Raw genomic sequence first — 24,811 nt, forward strand, 5'->3', positions numbered from 1 at the left:
TTAACCTTGCCGGGCCTCAGTCTCCCCACTCACAACATAGGGTGGTTGAGCTACATAGCCTCCTACATCCTTCAGTGTTTTTTTAATGTTCTCGAATTTACTTAATAAGAAATAAGATGATTTTGCCTAGATCTTCAAATCTCTAAAAGACAATTGGAAAGAGTCACGATAAAATGGAAACAATCTCCCCACGATCCTGGAAACTCTAGAGTGCTAGTTCTGGAGTTCTCAAAGCAGACTGCATACCCATGTCATGTCAGTTCTGCACGATGAAGCCTGCAGCTGGCCTTGATGAGAATTTAATCCCCAAGTGCATTCTTACGGAAAACCAGTTTTTCAATTCACTACTAATGACTATAAAGTAGAATTTCAGGATAAATTTGTTTGCGATTGGCTTCATTAGGGGCTCACTTGCAGAGAAGAGCACTTGGTAAAACTCCTTCCTCTAAAATCAGCCTGTCTACTCCCAGTCTGTTCCCATTAAAGGGATGGACGAGTAACGATGTACAGTCTGAAAGTTCTTTGAGTTTCTTGAATATAAATTTCTTTTTGCTGTTTCTCCTAGTATTATAAATGTGTTACAATAATACACGGGCAAAGAATATTTCTGCACACCAAAAATACGTTCCTAAATAAAAATAATTCTCTCTAAGCATTGTAATAAGTTATACGACTTTTACTACAAAAATACAAGTACTTTATATATTGATTTTTTTAAGTAGTTAGCATATTGTTGATACTTAGTATTGATTACTTTATGCTGGGAAATTGACTGCATTTCAATGAACTCTAAGTGTACCATTTAGTTCTAGCATTATCATAAAAATTAAGAGGGCGGGGAGCGGTGGCTCACGCCTGTAATCCCAACACTTTGGGAAGCCGAGGCGGGCGGATCATGATGTCAGGAGATCGAGACTATCGTGGCTAACACAGTGAAACCCATCTCTACTAAAAATGCAAAAAATTAGCCGTGGTGGCGGGCGCCTGTAGTCCCAGCTACTACTCGGGAGGCTGAGGCAGGAGAATGGCATGAACCCGGGAGGCGGAGGTTGCAGTGAGCCAAGATCACGCCACTGCACTCCTGTGGCAGTGCCTGGGAGACAGAGTGAGACTCCGAGACTTCGTCTCAAAAAAAAAACAAATAAAAATAAAAATAACAAAATTAAGAGAAAGAATTTCCAAAGAAATCATTTAGAACATGTGCTTACAGTATTTCCAAATATATTTTAATTAAAATTCCCAAATTACTGATATCCAAAATTATATTTAAGAAACTATATTCTTATCAAAATCATGTATTCAGATTAGCAAAGAATAGAGAGAAATAGGGAAAATTTAAGTCGTTGTTTTTTTAGGGTAGAGAGACTATGTGTGGGGAAAAGTGGGTATTAAATTTCTAGTATTCAGTTGGTGCAAAAGTAATTGTGGTTTTTGCCATTAAAGGTAAACCTTTGAAGGTAACCTTATTTAAAGGTAAATAATATTCCTTTACTAGTATGCCAATTACTTAAAAAAATCAATATATAAAGTATTTGTATTTTTGTAGTAAAATTAGTATAACTTATTACAATGTTCAGAGATAAAGATTTTTATTTAGGAACATATTTTTGGTGTGCAGAAAGGTAAATAATTTACCTTTAAATAAGGTTACCTTTAAAGGTTTACCTTTAATAGCAAAAAACGCAATTGCTTTTGCACCAACTGAATACTACTATTCTGTGTGCGCAATTCTATTTTAAAAGAAACTCTTTCATTTAATGTGATATAATATTATTCTATTTTCAAAACATCATTTTGGGGGAGCTTCCCTAGAGTTTATAGGAAGGCTGTGGAGTTTTGATAAAAGCTCTAGATTTGGAATTAGAAGATCTAAGTTTATATCCCAGATTCACCACTTTTGCTCGCAGTGTGATATTGGGCAAGTCAATAACCTCCTTTAAGAGTAAAGAAGAAAGGAGGTTAAACAAAAAAACCTATTAGAATTAACAGAACTTGAGTTCCATTTCCACATGTATGACTTTGTGGGGTGGTTTTTGAGGTTAAGTAGTTATTTATATTTGAACTAGATATGAAACGAACACACTCGTATGTATATGTACCTTTATGATACTATAGGATATTTGGAATCATTATTGACTCTTCAGAGTTTCCATTAACAAGTAACATGACCACATCTCAGTTAACTGCCTCCCAAACCTCCGGTATCTAGGTCCAATAGTTTTATCTGTACCATTTTCTGGGCAAGTCAGTCTTTATCCCCTCTCACCATTTATCAAAGCAGAGCACTCATTTATCCATCTTGGAATTACATGCACGCTGGAGAAATTAATTGAAATAAATGTTGGTCTATAGTCCCCAGTGCCTCTTTGGTAGAAGGAGAAGATCTTGACTAATGTTTTAGATTATTTGGGTTTATATATGTGAAGTTTTCATGATTATTTTTTATTTATCTCTTTCAGGCCTCTTTGTTTCATTACTTTCTATTCCTTCATTCTGCTCATTAAATATTTTCCAAATAAAAAATTCTATTTCATGCCTCACCCTCTTTATTCAATCATTTGAGGATAGTTTTCAAAATTGCTATGGATGAAGCAATTTTGAAATGATTGGCACAGGCACAAATTTGTCCTAAAGAATGAACCACCTAAAACAGATTCTTCAGAATTCTCTATTAAAGTGTTCTTTGGCTGTATAAATGGCTGATGCCTAGTACTCATTAATCCAAGACATCTGTAGATTTTCAAAGGATTTCACTGTGAATCTTCATTCTCAAGTGTGTAGCTATGTCTCCATCGCGGTTATGAGTCATCTCTCTCTGAATAAGGAAACGGAGGCAAATTACTTGCAGTGAGCTCTCTGTTTAGGTAGCAGCTAAAGTCAAATCTCTTCACACTTTCACCCCTTCTCCTGTCTTCCCCTTTCTATGCCCTCTGCTTGTAACTCATTCCAAAAATAGTGACTGATCACCTACTCATGCAGACACTATACCAACTACAGGTGAGAAAATACATAAGACCCAGTCTCTGCTCTTGAGGAATTCATGATTTGGTGAGGGTGACGCACACTGAGCAGGTAGAAGCCATGAGGGAGGTAAACAGGGAGGATACGGTAGTACACAGGATCCTGAGGGCTAGAGCAACAAAATCCTGCTGTTAGCCTTGTGAGGGAAGGAGGAATTAGTCAAGTAAGGAGGAGAGACAGAATGTTCCAGAGAAAGAAAATGTGCTAAGACGAGAGGTAAAATAACAAGCCAGTGTCTGAAAACAAGAAATATTACCATTGGCTGCATCCCGAGGTGGCAAGAGGAGGGGAGTGTCAAGAAATGAGGCTGGACAGGTAGACAGGAGATGCCATACAGGACCGGCCGACCGCACCCAGGGGCTTTATTTTAATCACAAAGACAGTGGAACTTCTGAAGGTAATACTTGAGAACAACTACTCTGGTGGCAGTGTGCAAAGAATGGAATAGAGGAAAGCAAAATTTTCAAAAAGGAGAACTAAGTTGTTTTTTTTAACTGAGTCTGTGGCAGTGGGAGAGGAAAAAATGTATATACTAAAAAATATAGGGCTGGGCACAGTGACTCACACCTGTAATCCTAGCACTTTGGGAGGCCAAGGCGGGCGGATCATGAGGTCAGGAGTTCAAAACCAGCCTGGCCAACATGGTGAAACCCCACATCCACTAAAAATATTTTAAAAATTAGCCAGGCATGGTGGTGGGCACCTGTAATCCCAGCTACTCAGGAGGCTGAGGCAGGAGAATTGCTTGAACCTGAGAGGCAGAGGTTGCAGTGAGCCAAGGTTCTGCCCTTGCACTCCAGCCTGGGCAATAAGAGTGAAACTTTGTCTCAAAACAAAACAAAACAAAAAAACATTTAAGTGGTATGGATAAGAACTGATCAATAGTTGGGTGTTGGGGGAGACATGGATGACACTCAGTCAAAGATTACTCCTTAATTTCTGGTCTTGGTAGCTAGGAATGATGACTATTCAATGAGAAAGCAAATGGAGGAGTAGAGGATTTTAGGGAAAATACGACAAATTAATCTTTACATTTGTTAAATTTGATGAGTCTGTGGACCATCCAAGTGGAGGTGTTCAATAGGCAATTGACTACCAGGATCTGTTAGAGGCTGGAAGATAGACCTGAACTGGAAATAGAGATGTTACCAAGCTTGTGTCAGAAGGAGAAATCCTGGCCGTATGAAAGACCACTCAAGGCCAGTGTGTAGCATGGGACAAGAGCTAAACATAGGATGCTGGGGAGGCCCAAAGAAGAGAAGCTCTTGGAAGACATAAGAAAATGGGGCCAGAGAGTCAGCAACAAAGACAGCAGAGAAAGGCGCCCTAGAATCGATGGCAGGGGAACATCACAAGAAAGTAGAAGTTGTCAACAGTCTCAAACACCGAGGATGCTAGAAAGGAATAAAAATGTGTCCATGGGATCACATATCTGGGAGCTCATCAATGACTTGAAATGAGGGCTGTATTAGTGGCAGTGCGGTAGAGGAAGGAGTCACCAGTTTGCCTTAAGTTGAGGAATAAGTGCTAGATAAACTTACTAAACTACCAACTCCCTAAACTACAACAGAAATTTATTCTCACAGTTCTGGAGGCTGGGAAGTCCCAGGTAGAGTAGCTGACAAGATGGGTATCATTCTGAGGCCTCCTCTCTTGGCTGTTATCTCACTGTGTGCTTCCATGATCTCTTATTTATGCACACGTGGGAAGACAGAAAGAGAGACAGAGAGAGAGAGAGACAGAGACAGACAGAGAGAGAGACAGAGAGAGAGAGAGAGAGAGACAGAGACAGAGAGAGAGAGAAAGACAGAGAGAGAGAGAGACAGAGACAGACAGAAAGAGAGACAGAGAGAGAGAGAGACAGAGACAGACAGAGAGAGAGACAGAGAGAGAGAGAGAGAGACAGAGACAGAGAGAGAGAGAAAGACAGAGAGAGAGAGACAGAGAGAGCAAGCTCTCTGGTGTCTCTTCTTACAAGGACACTAATCCCCTAATCCCATCAGACCAGAGCCCCATCCTCATGACCTCCTCTGACCCTAATTACCTCCCAAGGCCCCATCCCCAAATACTGTCACATTGGTGGTTAGAGATTCCACATAGGAATCTGAGAGGGACACAAACATTCAGTCTATTAACAGGAAGAAATTGGCACATTTTATATGCTCAATAAATACTGGGTAAATGCATGCTTACTGAGTGACAATGTGGCACCAAGAGTCACCAATGGTTCTTTGAGTTAGCAGTGACAAAAAGGAGAAAAATAAAGTGATAGCTAGAGGGAGCTGAGAGTAGATTGTGATTAAAAAAAAAAAATAGCCTGGTAATATGCTAAAGGGAAAGGACCAGTGGTAAGGGAGAGTGTGAAGATACAAGTGAAAGAGAAAATTATTAAGAGGTGTCTCTGGGGCACGGAAGGGGGTGGGGGAGCAATCAGAATACAGAATCGAGTTGGTCCTGGGAGACCTCTCCTGTCGCCCTGTAACTGGAGAGAGAGGTCTAAGAATCAGTGGTTTGTGTAAAGAGAGGTAAGGAGTCAAAGGAACCCTTGATAATGGCTTTGTTTTGTCCGATAAATCAGAAGCAGACTTATTCGATAAGAATGAGAGGAGGCAGTAAGGCGAGAGATTAAAATGAGAAGTGAGGTTGTGTAATAGTCAGAGTGTGGAGACACTAGACCACACACACGGGCATAGAAAGGTTGCTAGAACAAGGCTGAGAGGACATCTAAGTGTGGACAGATGTGTTTTGTTTTTTTTTTTTCCAGCTCCTCTTTGCAGTTTGACTACAGGCATGGAGAAAATAGATGATTGAACTGATCTAGGGATTTTGTCTTTAACAAAGTTGGCATATGTAAAGAAATTTGAAACAAATTATTTAAAGTGATGCATGTAGCTAAGTCAGATTTTAAAAACAGGTGAAAGTTAGAGGGGTTTGACGGAGTGAGCAAGAGACTAGAGACAGAAGCAGAGAACAGAGTTGGAAGAATCAGTGAATGGGGAAGGAAACATCCATGGCTGAAAATAGAGACTGGGAAATGGAGCCTGCTCCACACTGGGTTTGAGTTCAAACTGGAAAGTTCTTGTTGGCACCCAACGTGAAGTTGTTTGTGGTCAGTTCTTACCCTTTATGACTCTGCTGTGATTGCCAAACAAAACATCCATGCTGTTCTCTAGTCAAATTCGTATGACCTTTGAATAAACAAAGTTATGGGAAGTGTGGAACTCCCTTTTTTAAATTCTTAAATTTTAAGAGTGTTCGATAATGTAGGGTTTTTTGGTTGCTGATTTTGTCAGTCAGAAGCTTTTTCTTTCCTTCTTTTGGTTGAGAGAGGGATGTAGAGAGAGTAAATGCTATTCCGCATTGATCTTCCCAGAGAGTGGCTCATAGCATAAAATTCAACCAAATGGGAAGTCTCCTAGAACTGCTCTACCTCTGGGCAACTACTGATGACACAGGAAGACTTCCATTATTTTCCACACAAAATTTTCTACCCTGGATGTGGTTTGGGAGGGGGGCATCTGTAGTCTTCAACTCACCATTCGAATGGAATACAGAATATGGCCATAGCAATGGGCTATGACGCCCAGAGGCACCACCAAGCAGCCAAGAAATAAGAAAAGCACAAAGGAGGAATCGTTGGCATCCTTGGATTTCCAGTCCACAGTGCAGCCTAGTCCGTGTACGTCCAGGATGTACCTGTTCCAGCCCAGGAGAGGTGCTCCTGCCCATGCCAGTGAGTAGAGCCAGATGTAGGTAATGGCCCTCCAGGCCCAGGAAAAATTGATCACTCTGGCATGGACCACGCGAATGTAACGTTCATAGGCCAGCACCGTTAGGGTGGCAATGGAAACAATCCCTGCAAGAAGAGAAAGTGGAAAAGTATAGCATGGTGCCGGGGGAACCAGGCATAAGAGACGTGATACATTCTCCACCGGAAATACCTTACAGAGCATCTGAGACTGAGAGAGTGCTAACAGTGTCTTATAGTCCCAAGGAAACTCTATTGAAAACAGCTATCCATAAAAGGAACCATAGAAGGGCAGTCAGTGGCTCACGCCTGTAATCCTAACACTTTGGGAGGCTGAGGTGGGAGGATTTCTTGAGCCTAGGAGTTCAAGACCAGCCTGGACAGCACGGCAAGCCCTGTCTTTACAAAAAATACAAAAATTAGCCAGATGTGGTGCCACACGCCTGTGGTCCCAGCTGCTTAGGAGGCTGAGGCTGGAGGGTTGCTGGAGGCCAGAGAGGTCGAGGTTGCAGTGAGCTGAGATCGTGCCACTGCACACCAGCCTGGGCGATAGCACCAGACCTTGTCTCAAAAAAAAAAAAAAAAAAGAAAAGAAAGAAAACATAAAATGGAAAACGCCATGCAGATTAAAACAAAGATTAGACAAAAATTAAAAGCCCTAAATCAGCCCCACCCCAAAGATGCTCCTATTGCATTAAACTTTCTCCTGAAGAGAAATTCCAGAATGAGTAAGGGAGAGTCACTAGAGCAAGTGTCTCTTTTAGTTTACCTTCTCTTGGCTGTCTCTGACTCAGCCTTTAAAGTCAAAGGGGGTTGCAAAAGCGCAAACTGAATGACGTCGCAGTAAAATGATGGGGAGGATGGCCATAACCTGCCTACTACCAGTAGATGTCAGCATACAAACTGTTCACACGCAAGGATTGTTGACAAGGGTCGGGGTGCTTCTGGGCTTCCATGGTCTTCACGTATACCGCTATTTTGCAACAAGTCCTCTTTAATGATACTGTTTGTATATTTCTCTGTCACCTTCAGACAGTAAGGTACTCACTTAACAAGCACCTACTATGTGCCAGCCACTGTGCAGTGGATGTCCAATGGTGACTAAGAGACAGAACTCTAGACGTCTGAAGGGACCGTGTGTGTGTAAACACTGACAACGACCATGCAATGTGTGGATGCTACAATTTTCACACAATGGACTGGAGACACAGAAAGGGAAGCATTTGCGCACAAGGCAGAAGCACATTCCAAGAACAGTGAAGAACGATATACTGGGGCATGGGGACGTAAAAGGACACAAAGGGGTCTACAAACGATGATTCAAAGACGCCAGGGCTCATAGGACATGGAAAGAGAAATTTAGAGAGAGTCACATTGACAAAGGCTTTTAATTTCTAGCTAATATTTGTGTTATTTTAATTTTTTTTGGTTTTTTAACCTTTTCCTCTATGAAATAATAAATTATAAATCTGTTACTCTCTTGTCCTTTTACACAATTAAATTCCCCTTGTCCTCCTCCTCCTTTTTCTTCTGAAATGGATGCTCATTCTAGCAGTAGTAGAGAATTTAAAACACGATTGGAGGCCATGGAAACCAGCTTGAAGGCTATTGCAACCGCAGGCAAGACATGATGGGACCTCAACTAGGATGACATTAAAAGGCATGAACAACAAAGTCTGGATTCCAGAAACATTTAGCAACTTGTATCAACAGAATCTGTCTGTTTATCGAATGTGAGGCATGAGGGGAGAGAGGAGTTAAAAATAACTTTGAGGTTTTTGGCTGGGCATGGTGGCTCATACCTGTAATCTCAGCACTTCAGGAGGCTGACGCAGGTGGATCACCTGAGGTCAGGAGTTTAAGACCAGCCTGGCCAACATAGCGAAACCCTGTCTCTACTAAAAATACAAAATATTAGCTGGGCATAGTGGCAGAAGCCTGTAATCCTGGCTACTTGGGAGGCTGAGGCAGGAAAACTGTATGAACCAGGGAGGCGGAGGTTGCAGTGAGCCGAGTTCGTGCCATGGCACTCCAGCCTGGGCAACAGAGTGAGACTCTGATTCTAAATAAATAAATAAATAAATAAATAAAATAACTTGGAGGTTTCTAACCTGCCTAAGGAACAGTGAGTGATTACATGAACTGAAGTAAAAACCACAAGGTGTATGAACAGATGTGGGGAAGACAATAAAATTGTGAGCTTCCTGGAGCATAAATATTTGTTTAATGAGTGGACGCAGAGAGATGGAAAGAAAAGCAGTTCAAATGAAGAATGAAAATAAGACTGGTCTCCTGAGAAGGGAGAAAAGGGTGTGGGTGGCAAACAGGTTAAGAGGCCCGGAGGCAAGTCCCAGCTCCCCATGAAGTAGCCCTGTAACTTTCAGCAAATCAAACAATCTCTCAGACCTTTTTGTTTTCATAAAATTTAAAATCCCTTCACATTTTAACATTTAGTGAGTCTGCAATTATGTAAGTATGAAATACAGAGGCCCTGGACTCAGAAAGCAATTGGCATAACATAGTTAATATTAATTTATCTCATGACGGGTTTGTTCTTCTGTGGGATTTGGAGGGTGTGGAGCAGTATGATTCCCAGTGTCTCATATACATGGCATCCAATAAATGTTCACTGAATAAATAAGTGAATATTTACTACATACTCAAGCGATTGGAAGAAGATTGGGTTTTGGAACAGAGTGGAAGAAAATACTTCAGAGAGTAATGGTATAAGGCTGAGTGTGGTGGCTCACACCTATAATCCCAACACTTTGGGAGGCTGAGGCGGGCAGACCACCTGAGGTCAGGAGTTCAAGACTAGCCTGGCCAACGTGGTGAAAACCCATCTCTACTAAAAATACAAAACTTAGACAGGCATAGTGGCATGCATCTGTAATCCCAGCTACTCGGAGGCTGAGACAGGAGAATTGCTTGAACCTCAGAGACGGAGGTTGCAGTGAGCTGATATTGTGCCACTGCACTCCAGCCTGGGTGATGGAGCAAGACTCCATCAAAGGAAGGAAGGAAGGAAGTGATGGAGGGAGCGAGGGAGGAAGGAAGGAAGGAAGGAAGGAGAAAAAAAGAAAAGAAAAGAATGTAACAATATAATAGCAAATAATGGATTTAAATTCAAATCACAGTAGTGGTTATTGGGGCAATGAGAGTATCAAGGTGGATGACTTTCATATTCAGAAGTCTATTTTTACCTTATTAAATTCTTATCTAAAAAGTGATATTATCATTTATTTACCTGATATTATTCCTAGAAAAATATCTAAAAACCTAAAGATAATGACATAAGTTGATGCTAATGAAATACTGTTGGTTTTATGTAGTTTACAAACTTTCTTATTAAGTATAATGGTATTTACTTTTATAACTGCCTTTATGTGTTCAAACATAGTTTGGCCTTCAACTTTTAGTTAATTTACACTGAATATGATTTACTCTTTTATAGGCAAGAAGACTCAGTAAAAATAATTACACTGTTGTAAATTAGTAAGTTTCAATGTACCTTAGAGAGGAATTAATGAGTTCTTATGGTGAAAGCAATAAGCTGGTAAAATAAACTGGTATGAGTATACCATGTTCATATATTCATTCATTCATTTAGTCATTACTTATTGCTTGTGATGTTTCAGTCACTGTGCTAGAAAATACACAGAAAGACGTGAGTGAAACCAACCCTCACGGCCTTAAGGTCCAGTGGGTAAGAGAGACAATAGAAAAACAAATCAAACAAGCAAATCAGGGCAGTGCTATGAAGAATAGAGAGTGCAGGAAGAGAGAATAACGTGAGGCTTGGTGGGAAGGATACAGAAAGGGATGCAGCTGGTATTGGCAGGGTGTCAGGAAAAGACCCATTGCACTCAGAGCTGAAGTACGAAAAACCCCAGCCTTGTGACAAGTCAGGGTGCAAGAGGTTAGTAACATTTTCCTTCTGGTTATGTTGGTCAAAGAGACTTTAACATTTGCTAATACAGTTTTTGACCATGCCTGTGTCTTAGCAAGCACAATGACTTTCAGGTGCCTGATTTCAGTCGTTATGTACCTTGACATGTTTGCACAGACCTAGCAAACTTTGTATTTCCTAAGTCTTCCCTGATAGCACGAGCGTATCACTGAGTGGCAGCGTCAGTCAGACTGACTTCGTCTTCGAGGGTCACCCAACTGAAATGATCTAATCTACATCTTCCCTGCAAAATATGCAGCTCTTCTCCCACCAATGCTTTATTTACTAACAAATTTTGGTCTTGAGTTGGAATTAATTGCTGTATTCTATTTGATTCCCACAACACTCTCCCAGGAGGATGAGAATGAAAGGACTGTTTTACAATTACTTTAGACCTTTAACTGATGTTAAGCCTTATTAATGGAAATAAAAACTACATGGTATATGAGCAGATATGAGGAAGACAACCAAATTCTAACTTCAAATGGTGCATCCATTTCCGTGGACACTGAAAAGCAATGGGAATGATGAGTGCTGCAAACTAGGTGCCAGTTATGCACCAGCTCCCATGATCATCACTCCACATATGATATGCACTCTTTTGGAAAGAAGGTCTGTGGCTCCAAGGGTTAAGTAATTGATGTCTACACCAACAAGTGGTGGAGACAGTTTTGAGAACCCAAGACTTACTCCAAATCCCGCGATTTTGTCTTAATACCACCTGCTGCCACTAGAGGGTGACTTCTACCGCTCCACAAATTCTACCAGTGGTGAAGTGATGTCTGTGCCTTCACTGCAAAGCTGCAGATTGATCAGGTATGTGCCCGTCACTGTGCTGAGTAGGTCTTTTGGAGAAACCAGATACGCGTGGTCCCTACTCTCAAGAAGACTGCAATACTGTATTTTTATATCACGCACAACACTGAGAACCATGTAAGATGATACGTGATCATATGTCAAAGTTATGGTGCAAAAACAAACCAGAAAAAGTAAAATCCCAGTGGACTACTGGCTTCATTCAGAGATAAAGCTTAACTTGGGTCCTAAAAGACGGAATAGGTGTTAAGGAACAGAAAGGAATGAAATGGGCATTTCTAAAACTGAAGCCTCTTTGAATTATTGCAAGAGTGCCTTGGACTCTGGTTGTGGAGCCGGGACCAAGAGGCGGGAAGGTCAGTCACTACAGGGGATGGCGCAAAGCTGAATCTGCCTTCCGTGGCTATCCATGGGCCACAGCAGGGATCTTCCATCTTTTTCTTACTCTTTTCCCTAACAGAATTTTGAAAAACCATGTATACAACCATATTTAAACTGTGACATCTACATTTTTTGTCTTAAGTTTAAAGAATTGTGTAATATAAACTTTTCAAAGTTGGAACCATTGGAAAGGGCTTATGTACCCCCAGCGGTTTTGAAGACAGCAGTCTGTAAAATCAAATCTCATTGGCATATCATTAGGCTTTGCCTAAGCTTGCTGCATCGGGATACACACCACGCCCAGGCTGCAAACTGCCCGGCATGTTCACTCAGCTGGCAGCTTTGATACTGCCATTCCTTCTGCCTGAATTGCTGCCAAAGATCTCAGTCTGGAGAAGACAGATGTGTAAGCAAATAATTACAGGAATGTGATAAGAGTTAAACAAAGCTGTGTTGGGGATCTGGAGAATGCAATGTAGGAAGTACTTATCTCTGCCTGGGGAACCACTGGCGAAGGTTTTAAGGGAAAGCAACATTTGAATTGATGAATGGGAGTATTTTATCAAGTTGACAAGAGTGAGGATATTTCAAGGCCAAGGATACAATATGTGTGAAAGCATAGAAGTGAAAAAATATATTTACATGTTTACTCTGTGCTTCAGTTTGAGTCAAATAGTTCTTTCCGATATAACTTAATGATTATACACTCATTTGCAATATTTATCAAAAAACACATGTCATACACATACTGTGTGTCAGGCACTGTGCTAGGCAATAAGAAAAAATGATGAATTATAAACAGAGAACTAAACTACTATAAAACAATGTGATAAATTAAATAATAGAGAAATGTGTTCGAGGCCAAAAGTCCTGTATTCAATTCCAGTTTTCTCCATATTACCTAATGAATAAGTCATCTGACTTCAGATCAGTTTCATTTTTTTTCACATAATTACTATGTGACCATGGGAAAATTAATTAATGTCCTGGAATCTCAATTTTCTCACCAGTAAAATAGGGATAATAGTACCAAAATGCTGTCTCATCGTGTAGGTGTGGGCGTGTATTGAGAATATAAATATGTTTAGTAAAGTGGTAATGCATAAGGTATTATTATTACTGAATAGTTGAATATCTGGGAGCAAAATTGCTTTAAGTAGTAGAAAGTGGGTGGAAGGCATGGGAGTGGACAGGACTCTGGAGCTTAAATATTAATACAAGGTGTGTCTATCAATGTACAACTATCCAATAATATAGTTATTTTCTCACTTTGGTCACTAGATGGCCACATTGAATAGCTTATTTATAGTTCAAGTATCTAGACTGGGGTAAGCAAGTTCACACTAAACAGAAGAGCGTGCTTCAAAAAAGGCCATGACCCAGACTTGTTAATCCTTGTCTGTTAGATTAAAAAGTTTAATATAACAAAACTTATGCCTTCAAGGAGCACACAATCCAGAGAAAGTGGTGGAAGGAGAAACTCTGCCTATAGAGGGAGGAGGAATACCTAACTCAGGAGATTTTCTGTGGGAAGCAGGTACCAACTGAGTAAGTCTTAGATATTAAGCACACTTTAACGAGGTAAAAAAAAAAAAAAAAAAAAAAAAAAATTGATGGGGAAGAGGCAGCCAATCCTCTTATCCTATTCTAGGAAGAGAAAACAGCTTATGTAAATACATGGAGACCTGACAGAGCTTGCACCATTTGGGTGCCTGCAAATAATTCCAAATGGTAGGACGGAATTCTAAACAGAGAATGAAAAGACTAAGGACTCTCCTAGGAAAACCCTTAAATGCCATGCGTGGAGCTTGGAATATGTCCCGAGGGCTCTGAGGAGCCATTAAGTCATTTTTATTCACTTCCATCACTGTACAATTCTAGAGAATTTTATTGTCTTTTGATTTTGCTTTTGGAGATTTTCCTCATGGGAAGTTCCCTTGGACTGCAATGAGGAAAACGGATTGTGCGCCAAGCCTGGTTCTAGGGAAACCTAGTGGAGAAACACGGTTACTGTGATAAGGAATGAAACCGATGCAGTGGCACCACGGAAGGAGAGACGAGGAAGGTCCACCATATTTAAGGAAGTTAATCTTTGTTGGCTGTGGGAATGAATGAAGAAGAATCAAAGGAAGTCTTGGGTTACTGGTTTGTTATAATTAATAGATGATGTTGCATTGACTTAGAAAAGAAATGAGAGAGAAGTAAATTTGGAAGTGAAGATGATTAGGGGATAACTTACGTCATCATAGATTCTCTGGATCATTTTGAAGAGTATCTGGATGGACTGTATTTCAGATTCTCTACCTATAAAATGGGGCAATTGTAAATACCTGTCTTGTGGTTTTGAGAGCTGGCAGGGTGGATGAGCACACAGTAAAATTTCCAAACTAAGTGCATACATTTTTCTCAAATTAATGAAAATTTTGCTCATTCAAAAATATATCGATTTATAGCAATTTTAAAAGATGCAGTTTAACTATTTTTGTTCACAGATAGTAATGGAAACAAAACTCTATGAAGATTGCTTAATAAAGATGCTACTTTACTAAGTAGTGGTCTTTATGAAACCATCCCTAGAAGCTTTATACAATTAATCAAGGAAAAAGGGACAAGGGGAATGTAAAATAAACCAAGCCTGCGGTACATTCTCCCTGGATTATGAGGCCAGCTTGCTCTCTGACCTGCTTCCTTATAGTTGTTTGCCTCTTGTCCCAGAATCACGTAGACCCTGTGACAAAATTATAATTCCCCTTAACTGCTCTATAGATAACAGCTTGAACATTATATAATGTTAAGTTTTCTGTTTGAGATATTCTTTCAGGTCCTACGTACCAGTGAAACTACTGACATCAGCTTGCCTGAAGGATCCCACGAGAAGCTGACTCACCAAAGAATGCAGTTTCCACATCCTGATGATTTCATCCCCATGTACCCCAACCAATCAATGACCCCAATTTCCCATCCCCTTTCTCCTCATGGTCCCCTTAAAAATCCCAGCCCAGAACCCCCCAGGGAGATGAATTTCAGGGTCTCCTCCCATCTTCTCGCTCAGCACCCACTCAATCATGGCTGTTACCATGTAGCTGGCATACCATCCTGTTGATCCTATAATATCTACTCATATTTGAACAATATTAAAGAAAACCGGTAAATTTAGTATTCCTGAAAAAGCTTGTTCTTTTAAGCAAGTAACCAATTCTTCTTTGAAATCTTGTTTATAGTGCTTATTTGTTGAGAAAGTTTCCCTCCTCCTTTTTATTTAATTGACAATAGTAATTTCAGTCCACTAACACTTATAGAGAGTACTTACTATGAGTCAGGGACTGTTCTAAGTAGTTTGCCTGTGTTATCTCATTTAATCTTCATAACAACTCTGTGAGACACGTAGAAATTATAATTACAATTCCCATTTTACAGATGAAGAAACTGAGGCAAAAATGGTTTAGTCATTTGCCAAGGTCACAAGCTAAAAAATAAAAGAGCCAAGACTCGAATCACACAGTCTGCTTCCAAAGTCCATGCTGTGCTATACTTGTTTTCTAATTCTCCTTTGAGAATTATCAAAAATTTTATATTAGTGATGTAGAGTCTCTACGAAAGCATATTTAATCCATTATCTGCTACATATGTTCTGTAACCATGTCCACCTTTGATATCAAACGAAGTCATTTTTTAAACTCAATATTCTTAAATTGAAGAATTTTAGAGAAAATGAAAGACTACCTTCATTTGAATAATATCTCTCAGCTGTCAGAATGAGTGCTTTCCATTTGACCAATAAAAGCAGTTTGCTACAACAACCAAAATGATGGTTGGTTTTTATTATATATGTTTTTAGGCATTTACTAGATGTCTATTAAATTTTTCATGTTCAGTAGTCTTCATGTTTAGTGCACAATGACTCAGTTCCAAAGGAAACCCAGCACAACATCAAAGTTCAAACCCTTTCCATGGGTTAAAAAACTATGATTTCAGGCCCAGTGTGGTGGCTCACGCTTGTAATCCCAGCACTTTGGGAGGCCAAGGCGGGCAGATCACCTGAGGTCAGGAGTTTGAGACCAGCCTGGCCAACATGGTGAAACCCTGTTTCTACATAAAAATGCAAAAATTAGCCGGGCTTGGTGGTGTGCACTTGTAGTCCCAGCTACTTGGGAGGCTGAAGCAGAAGAATCGCTGGAACACATGAGGTGGAGGTTGCAGTCAGCCGAGATCATGCCAGTGCACTCCAGCCTGGGTGACAGAGTGAAACTCCACCTCAAAATTTAAAAAAAATTATGATTTCAGGCAATTAACTTATACAGAAATTTATTTCTGACCATTGTGTGTCATAACTACCCAAATGCTTGCAATGCGTTTAAAACTGAGAGCCCCCTTAAGAGAGGGCCAGTGACTACCAGAAGAGAACGATTGAATGAGGCAGGCCGCATGCTGTGGTCTGTGGCTAGCTGCTCACAGTTTACAATGCTGCACTGTTGTTTCCGTTGTGGTCAGTCATGCTATCCTTCAATGGTATTTCACATGCGTTGAATCTTTTTTTCTATTAAACTTAACTTTTTTTTTTCTAATAGGGGACACAGGGGCAAATAGTTGATGTAGTTGTTAAAGCATACGGACTTTTTTCGCCATGAGCATCTTCTCCTAGGCTACACTGGGCACCTGTGCAGTGACTTGGAAATCATTCTGGGCTTATCTTCCCTCTGTTATCTTTGGTTCTTTTCATATCTGTTCCCCTTGTCCTCTGACCATTCTGGCTTCAAACTTGGCTTATTTTCTGCCTATAGTCCCATTTGGACAGATATCCTAGCCTTAGACTCTTTGACTTGCCTCTGATTTGACAAAGTTTTAGGTGTTCGTTTCCTCCCAGTAACTGCCTAAACTTCACATACCATAACCAAGGAAAAGGAGTGCCCTATCTTGGAATAGGACCTCATTAGAACTCTTTCCACACTTACGTCTCTGTTCGGCAGGAAAGGATATGGAACAAGATGGTTAACAATGAAAAAAAAGATCATTATTACACTAAGAGACCCAAGAAATATCCATTATGACCAGACTCTATGGGCTGAGTGGGGAAAAACAGTTTGAATATAAAGTAACTTATCTGTGGAATTAATTCAGGTTCAGAAGAATCACAAACATAAGCACAATGAGGCCAAAGTCTAAAACACACACACACACACACACACACACACACACACACACACACACACAGAGAACCAGTTGGATGAAAGCACTTAACAGGAACTGAGAATTCTAAATTCTATTCCTAAATCAACTGCACTCATAGAATAAAAGTGTGAAGTTGTGGTACCACAGATAAAATGGGAGGCATACACTTTGTTTCCAACACTTAAAATTATTTCGCGAACACAGCAATCTAGGTTTTATGATAACCCACCACAGTATGCTCAAGAAAACGGCATCAGACTCTGATCCGCTTTAGGAACACATTGCTCTGCTTAGTCTTCCCATTCCTCTCTCCCCTATCTCGTATGTGCTTTTAAAACCAACAGAAAACCTTTCTTGGGAAACATTTCTAAATTCATTTCTGTGCCTCATACCATTCCCACTATTCTAGTGCAGGTTCATATTCCACAAATGATTGCTGTCACCCATCTATGACTAAATTTCTTTTGTTTGTGCAGCCTTTGTCATCCTCCTGGGAACCACATACCAGATTAATCATTGACTGGACTCTATTTATGTGCCATCCCAGATCTCCGTGACCCCACTCACAAGCTCCCACTCCCAACTGTGGGCTTTATTTGCCTTGCTTCCCAGCAGCGGTGGCTCTGTGACTATAGTTACAAAGCTTCAGCTGCTGCCACTGTCACCACCAATGCATACCTACATGCAAATAGTGCCTCGCTGCACTGGACCCACAGAGAATCTGGCCTCCCTACTGGCTGGCTGCCTGAAGCTGGCTGATCCAACCTAGAAGCAAAGGGACATTAACACCTCATGGAGCAGAGCTGGACCAATGGTCAGGAGACAGGAAGAAGCCAGAGATTAGATTGCTTGCACTCTCCTCTCATCCCGTGGGTTGTTTCAAGCTGCATTAGTATCAGGTAGTTTCTCTGAAGACGTCCTGCAAGACCCAGTGATCCTCTGTGGTCAGCTCAGTGGTGCATCCTCTCTCTGATTTGGCCTCCTCCCTTCCCTGCCTCTTCCTCTATTCCCTTACTCTTGATTCCCTGGGATTATGCTCCCCAATAAATCAGTAGCATATATGCTTTGCCTTAGGCTTTATATGTGGGGAACGTGTGCTAAGATAATCATCTTATTACTTTCACAAAGCCCTTTCTAGAATAATGACCTGCAAAGCTCCCTTCATGTAGCATGCTGGCTATTAAGAAACTGTGTATTTCTTGCACTACCTAGTCAACCTTCTCTTTCACCATTTATAACTTCCTTGGTGCATACCTCACTCTGTCCATCCACGACACAAACAGACTATCTTCATGGCTGCTATTTCCTACTTAACTGTATTTTGGTACAATTCTGTGTACCATGTCTTACCTCTCCAATTAAATTGTAAACTTAAGTATGACATACTTAAATATGTCTTTGTATTTTGACATCATTTTGGCACCTAGAATAGTACAAGGGATTATTATGTATTTGCTGCTGATAAAAGTTATATACACATGACCGACCATGTTTCTTCCCAAATAACAAGGAAAAATCCTGGAGTAAACTTGGTCATCCCTGTAATTAACCAAACTCAGGTGAAACATTGCTTAGAAATAGCCACAGTGACATTTCAATGAAAAATTTTTTTTTCCTTAGGAAACTAGCAATACACAGGTTAGAAGAACATAAAACGAGGCCAACTCCCTGCTATTTTACCTAAAGGATCTATTTTTCAACCCAAAACATGATTTGACAGTCCTTACATGATAATTTTTGACTATTAAAAAATCTATAAAACATTCATTTTATGAGTGTTGTAAAGTCAAATGACAATCCTGTTAGATCATCTCTTATTCTCTAATCAAGATAATACATTATAATAACTTTGTTTCATATGATATTTTATAATTTTCAAAGTACTTTTAAATGTATTTTTCTAATTAGATCTTTCCAGACATGTCAGGCAGGAAAGTCTCATTGTCCCCATTTGATGCGAGGGTGAAAAAAAGGGCTGATATCCGTGACTAGCCTAAGGTCACAAGACTAGGAAGGTTCTGTTTGAATGAGAACCCAGATCTTCTGACTGCGAGCGTGGAGCTCTATTTGGATTTTCCCCAAAAAGATTACACAAAGCAAGTTGTTTCTCAGCAATGGTGAAGCTTGAGGTCTCTTTAATTCTATGGAAACATTCAATACATGAATAAATTGTGGAACAGCTCTGTGACCTGCAATGATGAGTCTAGTTTCTAGGTGTTCCTTCCTAGATTATGAACCTGGCAGCGAATGAAAAAAATCCGATATCCCAAAGGAGCAAATTAAAAATATGAGGGAATCTCACAGGCACCGAATTAAATCTTCATTGCGTCATTTATGATTTACATAGCTCTCAAGGGAGCTCAGGGGTTAGGTTTTAGAGCAGGTGATAACAACACTGACTCCATTTAAGTCATTTTCTATTACCCTGCTGCTGATGCAAATGGAGAGTACGGAAACACAGAGGTGAGTGTGACTCTTCTCTCCAGAATGAATATCACGGGCTCTACTATAATTGTGTGTAAGTAATTAATCAACCAGAAAATGTGATATGATCTCTCAGGACCATATGAGGAGAATGAGAGAAGCAGCTTGTCATATATAACATGCTAAGGAAAAACAAAATTGCTATATAGCCTGTGCAGTTCTATACTTGGGCAAAATGCTTTAAGTTTAAAACAAACTTGTGAGGTGGAGGCGTTGGAGTATAAAGCAAAACCCACATTGGTGACCAGTGTGGAACAATTTGGATAGGCAAGAAAAATCTCATTTCCTTGAAAGTCTTAGTCATCCTGATCTGAGAATGTCATGTAACGAAGAACTAAAAAAAAATTTTTTTTAAATTATGAAGGTGGGAGAAGGAAACTTCACAATACGAGATATTTTCCCCAAGACCACAAAGTAGGTGTTAGAACAAGGCTAGTTCCCAGACCCATTCACATTCTACTGTTTCAAGCTTCTCTTCCACACTGTCAAATTGGGGTTAACATTAACTTAACTCTCCTCTTTGATGTTCAATTTAACACCTTCTGGATCAGAGCAGCATGTCTCTTTCCCTTCATAAGAATGCTGTTTCCGAACGCCAGCTTTTGAAATAGCTATACACAAAACTCTTGAGGAGACTGTTTAAAATGCTGATTCCAAGGCTCTGCCCTTGAAAATACTTGATCTAGTAGGCCTGGGTCAGAACCTGAATATCTGTATGTTTAAAAGTTACCATTGATGATTCTGACTTTCAGAACAATGGGTCAAGATTAAAATCAGATTTCCTTTAATATAATCTCTCTGACTATTCGCTCATTCCCCAGGTTCTCCTCAATTCCCATCACTGGTGCAGGAGCAGAAGAAACCACTCTAGATGCCTCTGAATCCTTCAGTCTCAATCCCACACCAAGAGGTGCACGGCAGAGCGGTGCCCCTCTCTCCCGTCTCCGACAGATTCTGCAGCCAGCCCATTTCTGGTCCATACTGACCTCCATTGTTTTCAGCAAAGCAACACCACCATCATTCTGTCTCTGTCCAGGCAGCAGCACAGAATTCAGAATATATTTAAGGACTTTAACGTTCTATGGAATAGTTCTCTTCAATGAGAAGACTTTCACGTGTATGCTAGGGTTTCAGCAGTTTAAGGCTTTCTTCACTGCTCATTGTATCGTATTTTTTTGCATACCCACTTTTGTATTTATTTATTTTTGCTTATTTCATCTTATCTAAGAATCCTTCTACATCTTTAAGAAACAGAGAATAAAGAGATATACCTCAAGCCTCCAGTGGACAGACTAGTTTATATACATATATTTCAGATATAAATGAGGATCACTCCAGGCAAGGAAACAGTACATACTTACAATTCAGTGCTATGGTGCCTTCTATGTGTGAAATGCTTCATTCTTCAGAGATCTTTCTATATCAACACTCCTTCATCCTTTGGAACTAGAGAACTTTCAGGAAAACCTTCTGATTGTTTCATACTGGGCTCTAAAACTTGCTTGCCTTTGTCCCTATCTGCTGCTCAGTGGTTCCATATTAGGAATTTGGAAATTGCCCCAACAGAAGAACTGAACCATTCATTTGCATTAACATTTCACAAAACAGTACCGCACAGGACACCAAAAGCAATGCTATGCACAAGGCTCCCTAGTTGAGAGGGTCAGTATGGATGTCCAGGTACCAGGCTGAGCCAGCCCTGAGGAAAGGGCATCTTTTCTAGTTTATATAGGTAGCTCTGATTTTTGTACTTTACTCATTTCTAGCTTTTATTCCTCTTTACCTATCTCCTTGTCTTTTGCAATTCTGCTGCTTCTTATAGTCCAATAAACTATAATAATGCCATATTTTATAGAACCTGGCACAGCATATCATAAAATGGCTGAAAGTGATGTCATATGAAAAGCTCTTAAAAATCGAACTAAACACCCTTGAGGTTCACCCTGGCTTCGCCAGTTCCCTAGACTCCAGAACCCATCAGGAAGTGAGAAGCTTGTTGGGGAGACATGGGCAGCTTCATCATGAAACAGACTGATGTTACTTCCTAGGGAATTCTCTCACACTATGGAGAGCAGAAGCCTGGATGTACAAGAAACTTGCGGCATATTCTAAGTAAACCAGATAAAATTGTTCCAGGACAAATCGCAGTCTAACAGCAGACAGTCACCAGGCTGGTGTGTCTAAATCTTCTTTAAATATTTGAGTGGCTCTAACGTATAGGGCCCTGAGCTTAGTTCTGGAGAAGCAAAGTCATAAAATATGGTCCCTGATGTAAAGGGGAAAACGCAATAGGAAAGAACAAACTAAAATACAAAATTGTGTATTTGAAATGCCAAACGAGACATACAGATGTTAAGTGCCAGAGGAGCCCAGGCAGAGCAAAGTTCACCAAGTACTGGGGAACTACGGGGGTGGGGGGGGGCGCGGGTGGGGGTGGAGGTGTTAAATAAAGGGGTGGGACTGAGGGAAGTTGAAAATAATCAATCTGAAAATTTACCCAGCATGTACATGCCTAGCAGTTTCAGGTTTAATTATAAACCCTAGAGGAGCATTGTTCAGTAGAAATATAATGTCAGCCACAAACATTATTTAACTTTTTAAAAGGCAAAAAGAAACAGATACAATTAACTTTAATAACATATTTTATTGTACCCAACTGGTATGGACTAGATGTTTGTGTCCCCCCAAATGCATGTGCTGAAATCCTAATCCCCCAAGTGATGGTATGAGGTGACATCTTTGGAAGGTGATTAGGCCATGAAGGCAGAGCCCTCGTGAATGGGATTAGTGCTGTTATAAGAGGCCGGAGAGCTAACTCTAGTTCTCTTTCTGCCATGTGAGGATAACACAAGTAAGCACACTAACCTGGAAGAGAGCCCTCACCAGAACCCAACCATGCTGGTACCCTGATCTCAGACTTCCAACTTCCAGAACTGTGAAATATGAATCTCTGTGTTTATAAGCCACCTACTTTACAGTATTTTGTTATAGCAGCTCAAACTAAGACACTAACATATGCAAAATATTTCAATTTGTAATCAATATAAAATTATTGAGATATTTTATATTTTTCTCATACAAAGTCTTGGAAATCTAATGAATATGTTCCACTTACATCTCAGTATAAACTAGCTACATTTCAAGAGCTCAAGAGACACATGTGACTAGTAGTTATCATATTAGACAGCATGGCCCTAGAGACACTCTGTGCATTGGGCAGGAAGAAATGTGTATAAATATATACTCCGAAGCATTATATTATAGTGAAAAACAGGAAATGGACCTCCATCAAACGGGAGAAATGTGTAAATAAACCATGAACAAAAGGATGGAAGCATTGCTTGGATTCACCTTAAATTCATGTTGGTGACTTCTGGGAGGAAGGAGGTAAAATGGAACGGAGGAAATACATAGGTGTGAATTTTATCTGCAATATTTTAATTCTTTAGATTAAAACAAATACAGAAATACTAGTCTTTGCTCAATGGGCAGAAGATACATGGACTCTTACTGTATTATTCTTTGTATTTTTCTGTATTTAAAAGCTTTTAAGAAAATTACAAAATAAAATTCACTGAGGATATGGAGGTGCAAGTAGTAGACAATCAAAAGACTGGCTCTTTGAAGAAAGAATACAGTCATAAGTCAAGGGACAACTGGGGATGGTGGCTTGGTTTGTCAACTGATGGGAATGATCCAGAAAGGAGAGTTAAGGCTGTGAACGAGAGGTGACAGCTAAAGTTTTATATTCCCTGCACATGTGTGTGACAAATGTGAGTTCAATTTTGCAACCTCACGTTGGGAGAGTGTTGATGAAGCAGAGGGTTTTATAGAATGAGGGAGTAATGCTCCAAAAGCAGCAGTGATACTTAATGAGTCACCTATTCCACTACCTGGCCCTGGGGCATACCTGGTGTTAAGGAAAACACAGCTGGGAGAGGTGGGAAAGTAGGGTTCTTGGGGGCAGCCAGGGTTAAGTTAAAGTAAGGAGGTAGAGAAATGTGCAAAGATGTGGAAGTTATAGGGGAGTGTACTGCTCATGAAGGGAGGATCCAGGGGGTGTACATTGGAAGCTCAGGATTGGAACAGATCAATAAATATAATGGGTCATAAAGAGATGTGAGCCCAGGCATGGCCAACTGGAGAGGTTTTTCCCTTCTGGCATCAACTGATTTTCACAGGAATGTGAGGTACTACGGGATCAGTTCTGATCATCTTCTGGGGAGAGGCAGGGTAAAGAGTGTTTCCAGCGTGTAGGTCCTGAATGATTTGCTTGGTGGTATGTTGATTTCTGGAATATGTGCTCTCTCAGGCTTCAAACTGAGGACTTTTGAATTTCTTTCAATGTTTCACTCCTCTAACAGTGCTGTGGGAAGACAGAGTGAGACACAGTAATCAAGGGCACTGGGTTTAGGTTCCATATCCTCCACTTTTTGTGTCACCTTGAACAAATTAATCTCCTGGTGCTTTAATTTTCTAAATGTAAAATGGAGTGCTGATATATCTATTTACCTCACCGAGTTGAGAGAAAAATAAAGAGTTCATTAATATGCATAAAGCTCTTATCACAGTACCTAACACTAAGTGTTAGCTATGGACATTATAATCAGTGTAGCTATATATTTATATGCATTCATGATTATCTCCTTAGGTTAAATTCTTGATAATATAATTGTTAGGTAAGAAGGTGTGCAAAATTTTAATGCTTTCATGTAACTTGCCAAAATACTCACCAGAAGAGAAATTAAATCTCGCTACCATATCATCTGATACTTGTTTGATTCCCTCTTATTTATGTCACAATGCATGACAACCCACTACCCACTCAGGAATCGGTTACGATAGTCCTCTGTGTACCTACTGACCCACAACGCAGGAGTGCGGCCTGGTGATCCGCATTTTAAAGAGGTGCCCATTCAATTCATTAGCAGTCTTCAGTTTAAAACCATTGTTCTAGAATTTCATCAATTGATAAATCAACTGCTAAAACATTGGTTTTACCCAGTCTCTTTGCAATGTTAACACTTTGGCCCACGCTCTTGCTGAAATTCCTCTTGGCTTCTATAACACTTCTCTCTTCTGCATCATCTGCTATTTCCATACCGCATGCTTTTTCCCTTTAAGGAGCAAGTAAGTGGGTAATCTTACGTAACTGGCAAGTCCAAAGTGGCACTGGCTTTAAGCATAGTGTCCAGTACAGAAATATGTGGGCCGTGTCATCTAGGGGCCTGAAGCAATGCCAT

The 24,811-nt window shown here is 40.2% G+C and overlaps 1 protein-coding gene across 1 annotated transcript in view; it reads right to left on the minus strand.

Annotated features, from left to right (window-relative positions):
* Window positions 1-24,811, minus strand: part of OPN3 (opsin 3) — a 47,326-nt gene that overhangs the window by 4,442 nt on the left and 18,073 nt on the right. The window contains exon 2 of the mRNA XM_050770893.1: window positions 6,558-6,877. Within this exon, the coding sequence (XP_050626850.1) occupies window positions 6,558-6,877 (320 nt within the window). The remainder of the gene's footprint in view (window positions 1-6,557; window positions 6,878-24,811) is intronic.

This window comes from Macaca thibetana, chromosome 1, assembly GCF_024542745.1.
Source record: "Macaca thibetana thibetana isolate TM-01 chromosome 1, ASM2454274v1, whole genome shotgun sequence".
Classification (NCBI taxonomy): domain Eukaryota; kingdom Metazoa; phylum Chordata; class Mammalia; order Primates; family Cercopithecidae; genus Macaca; species Macaca thibetana.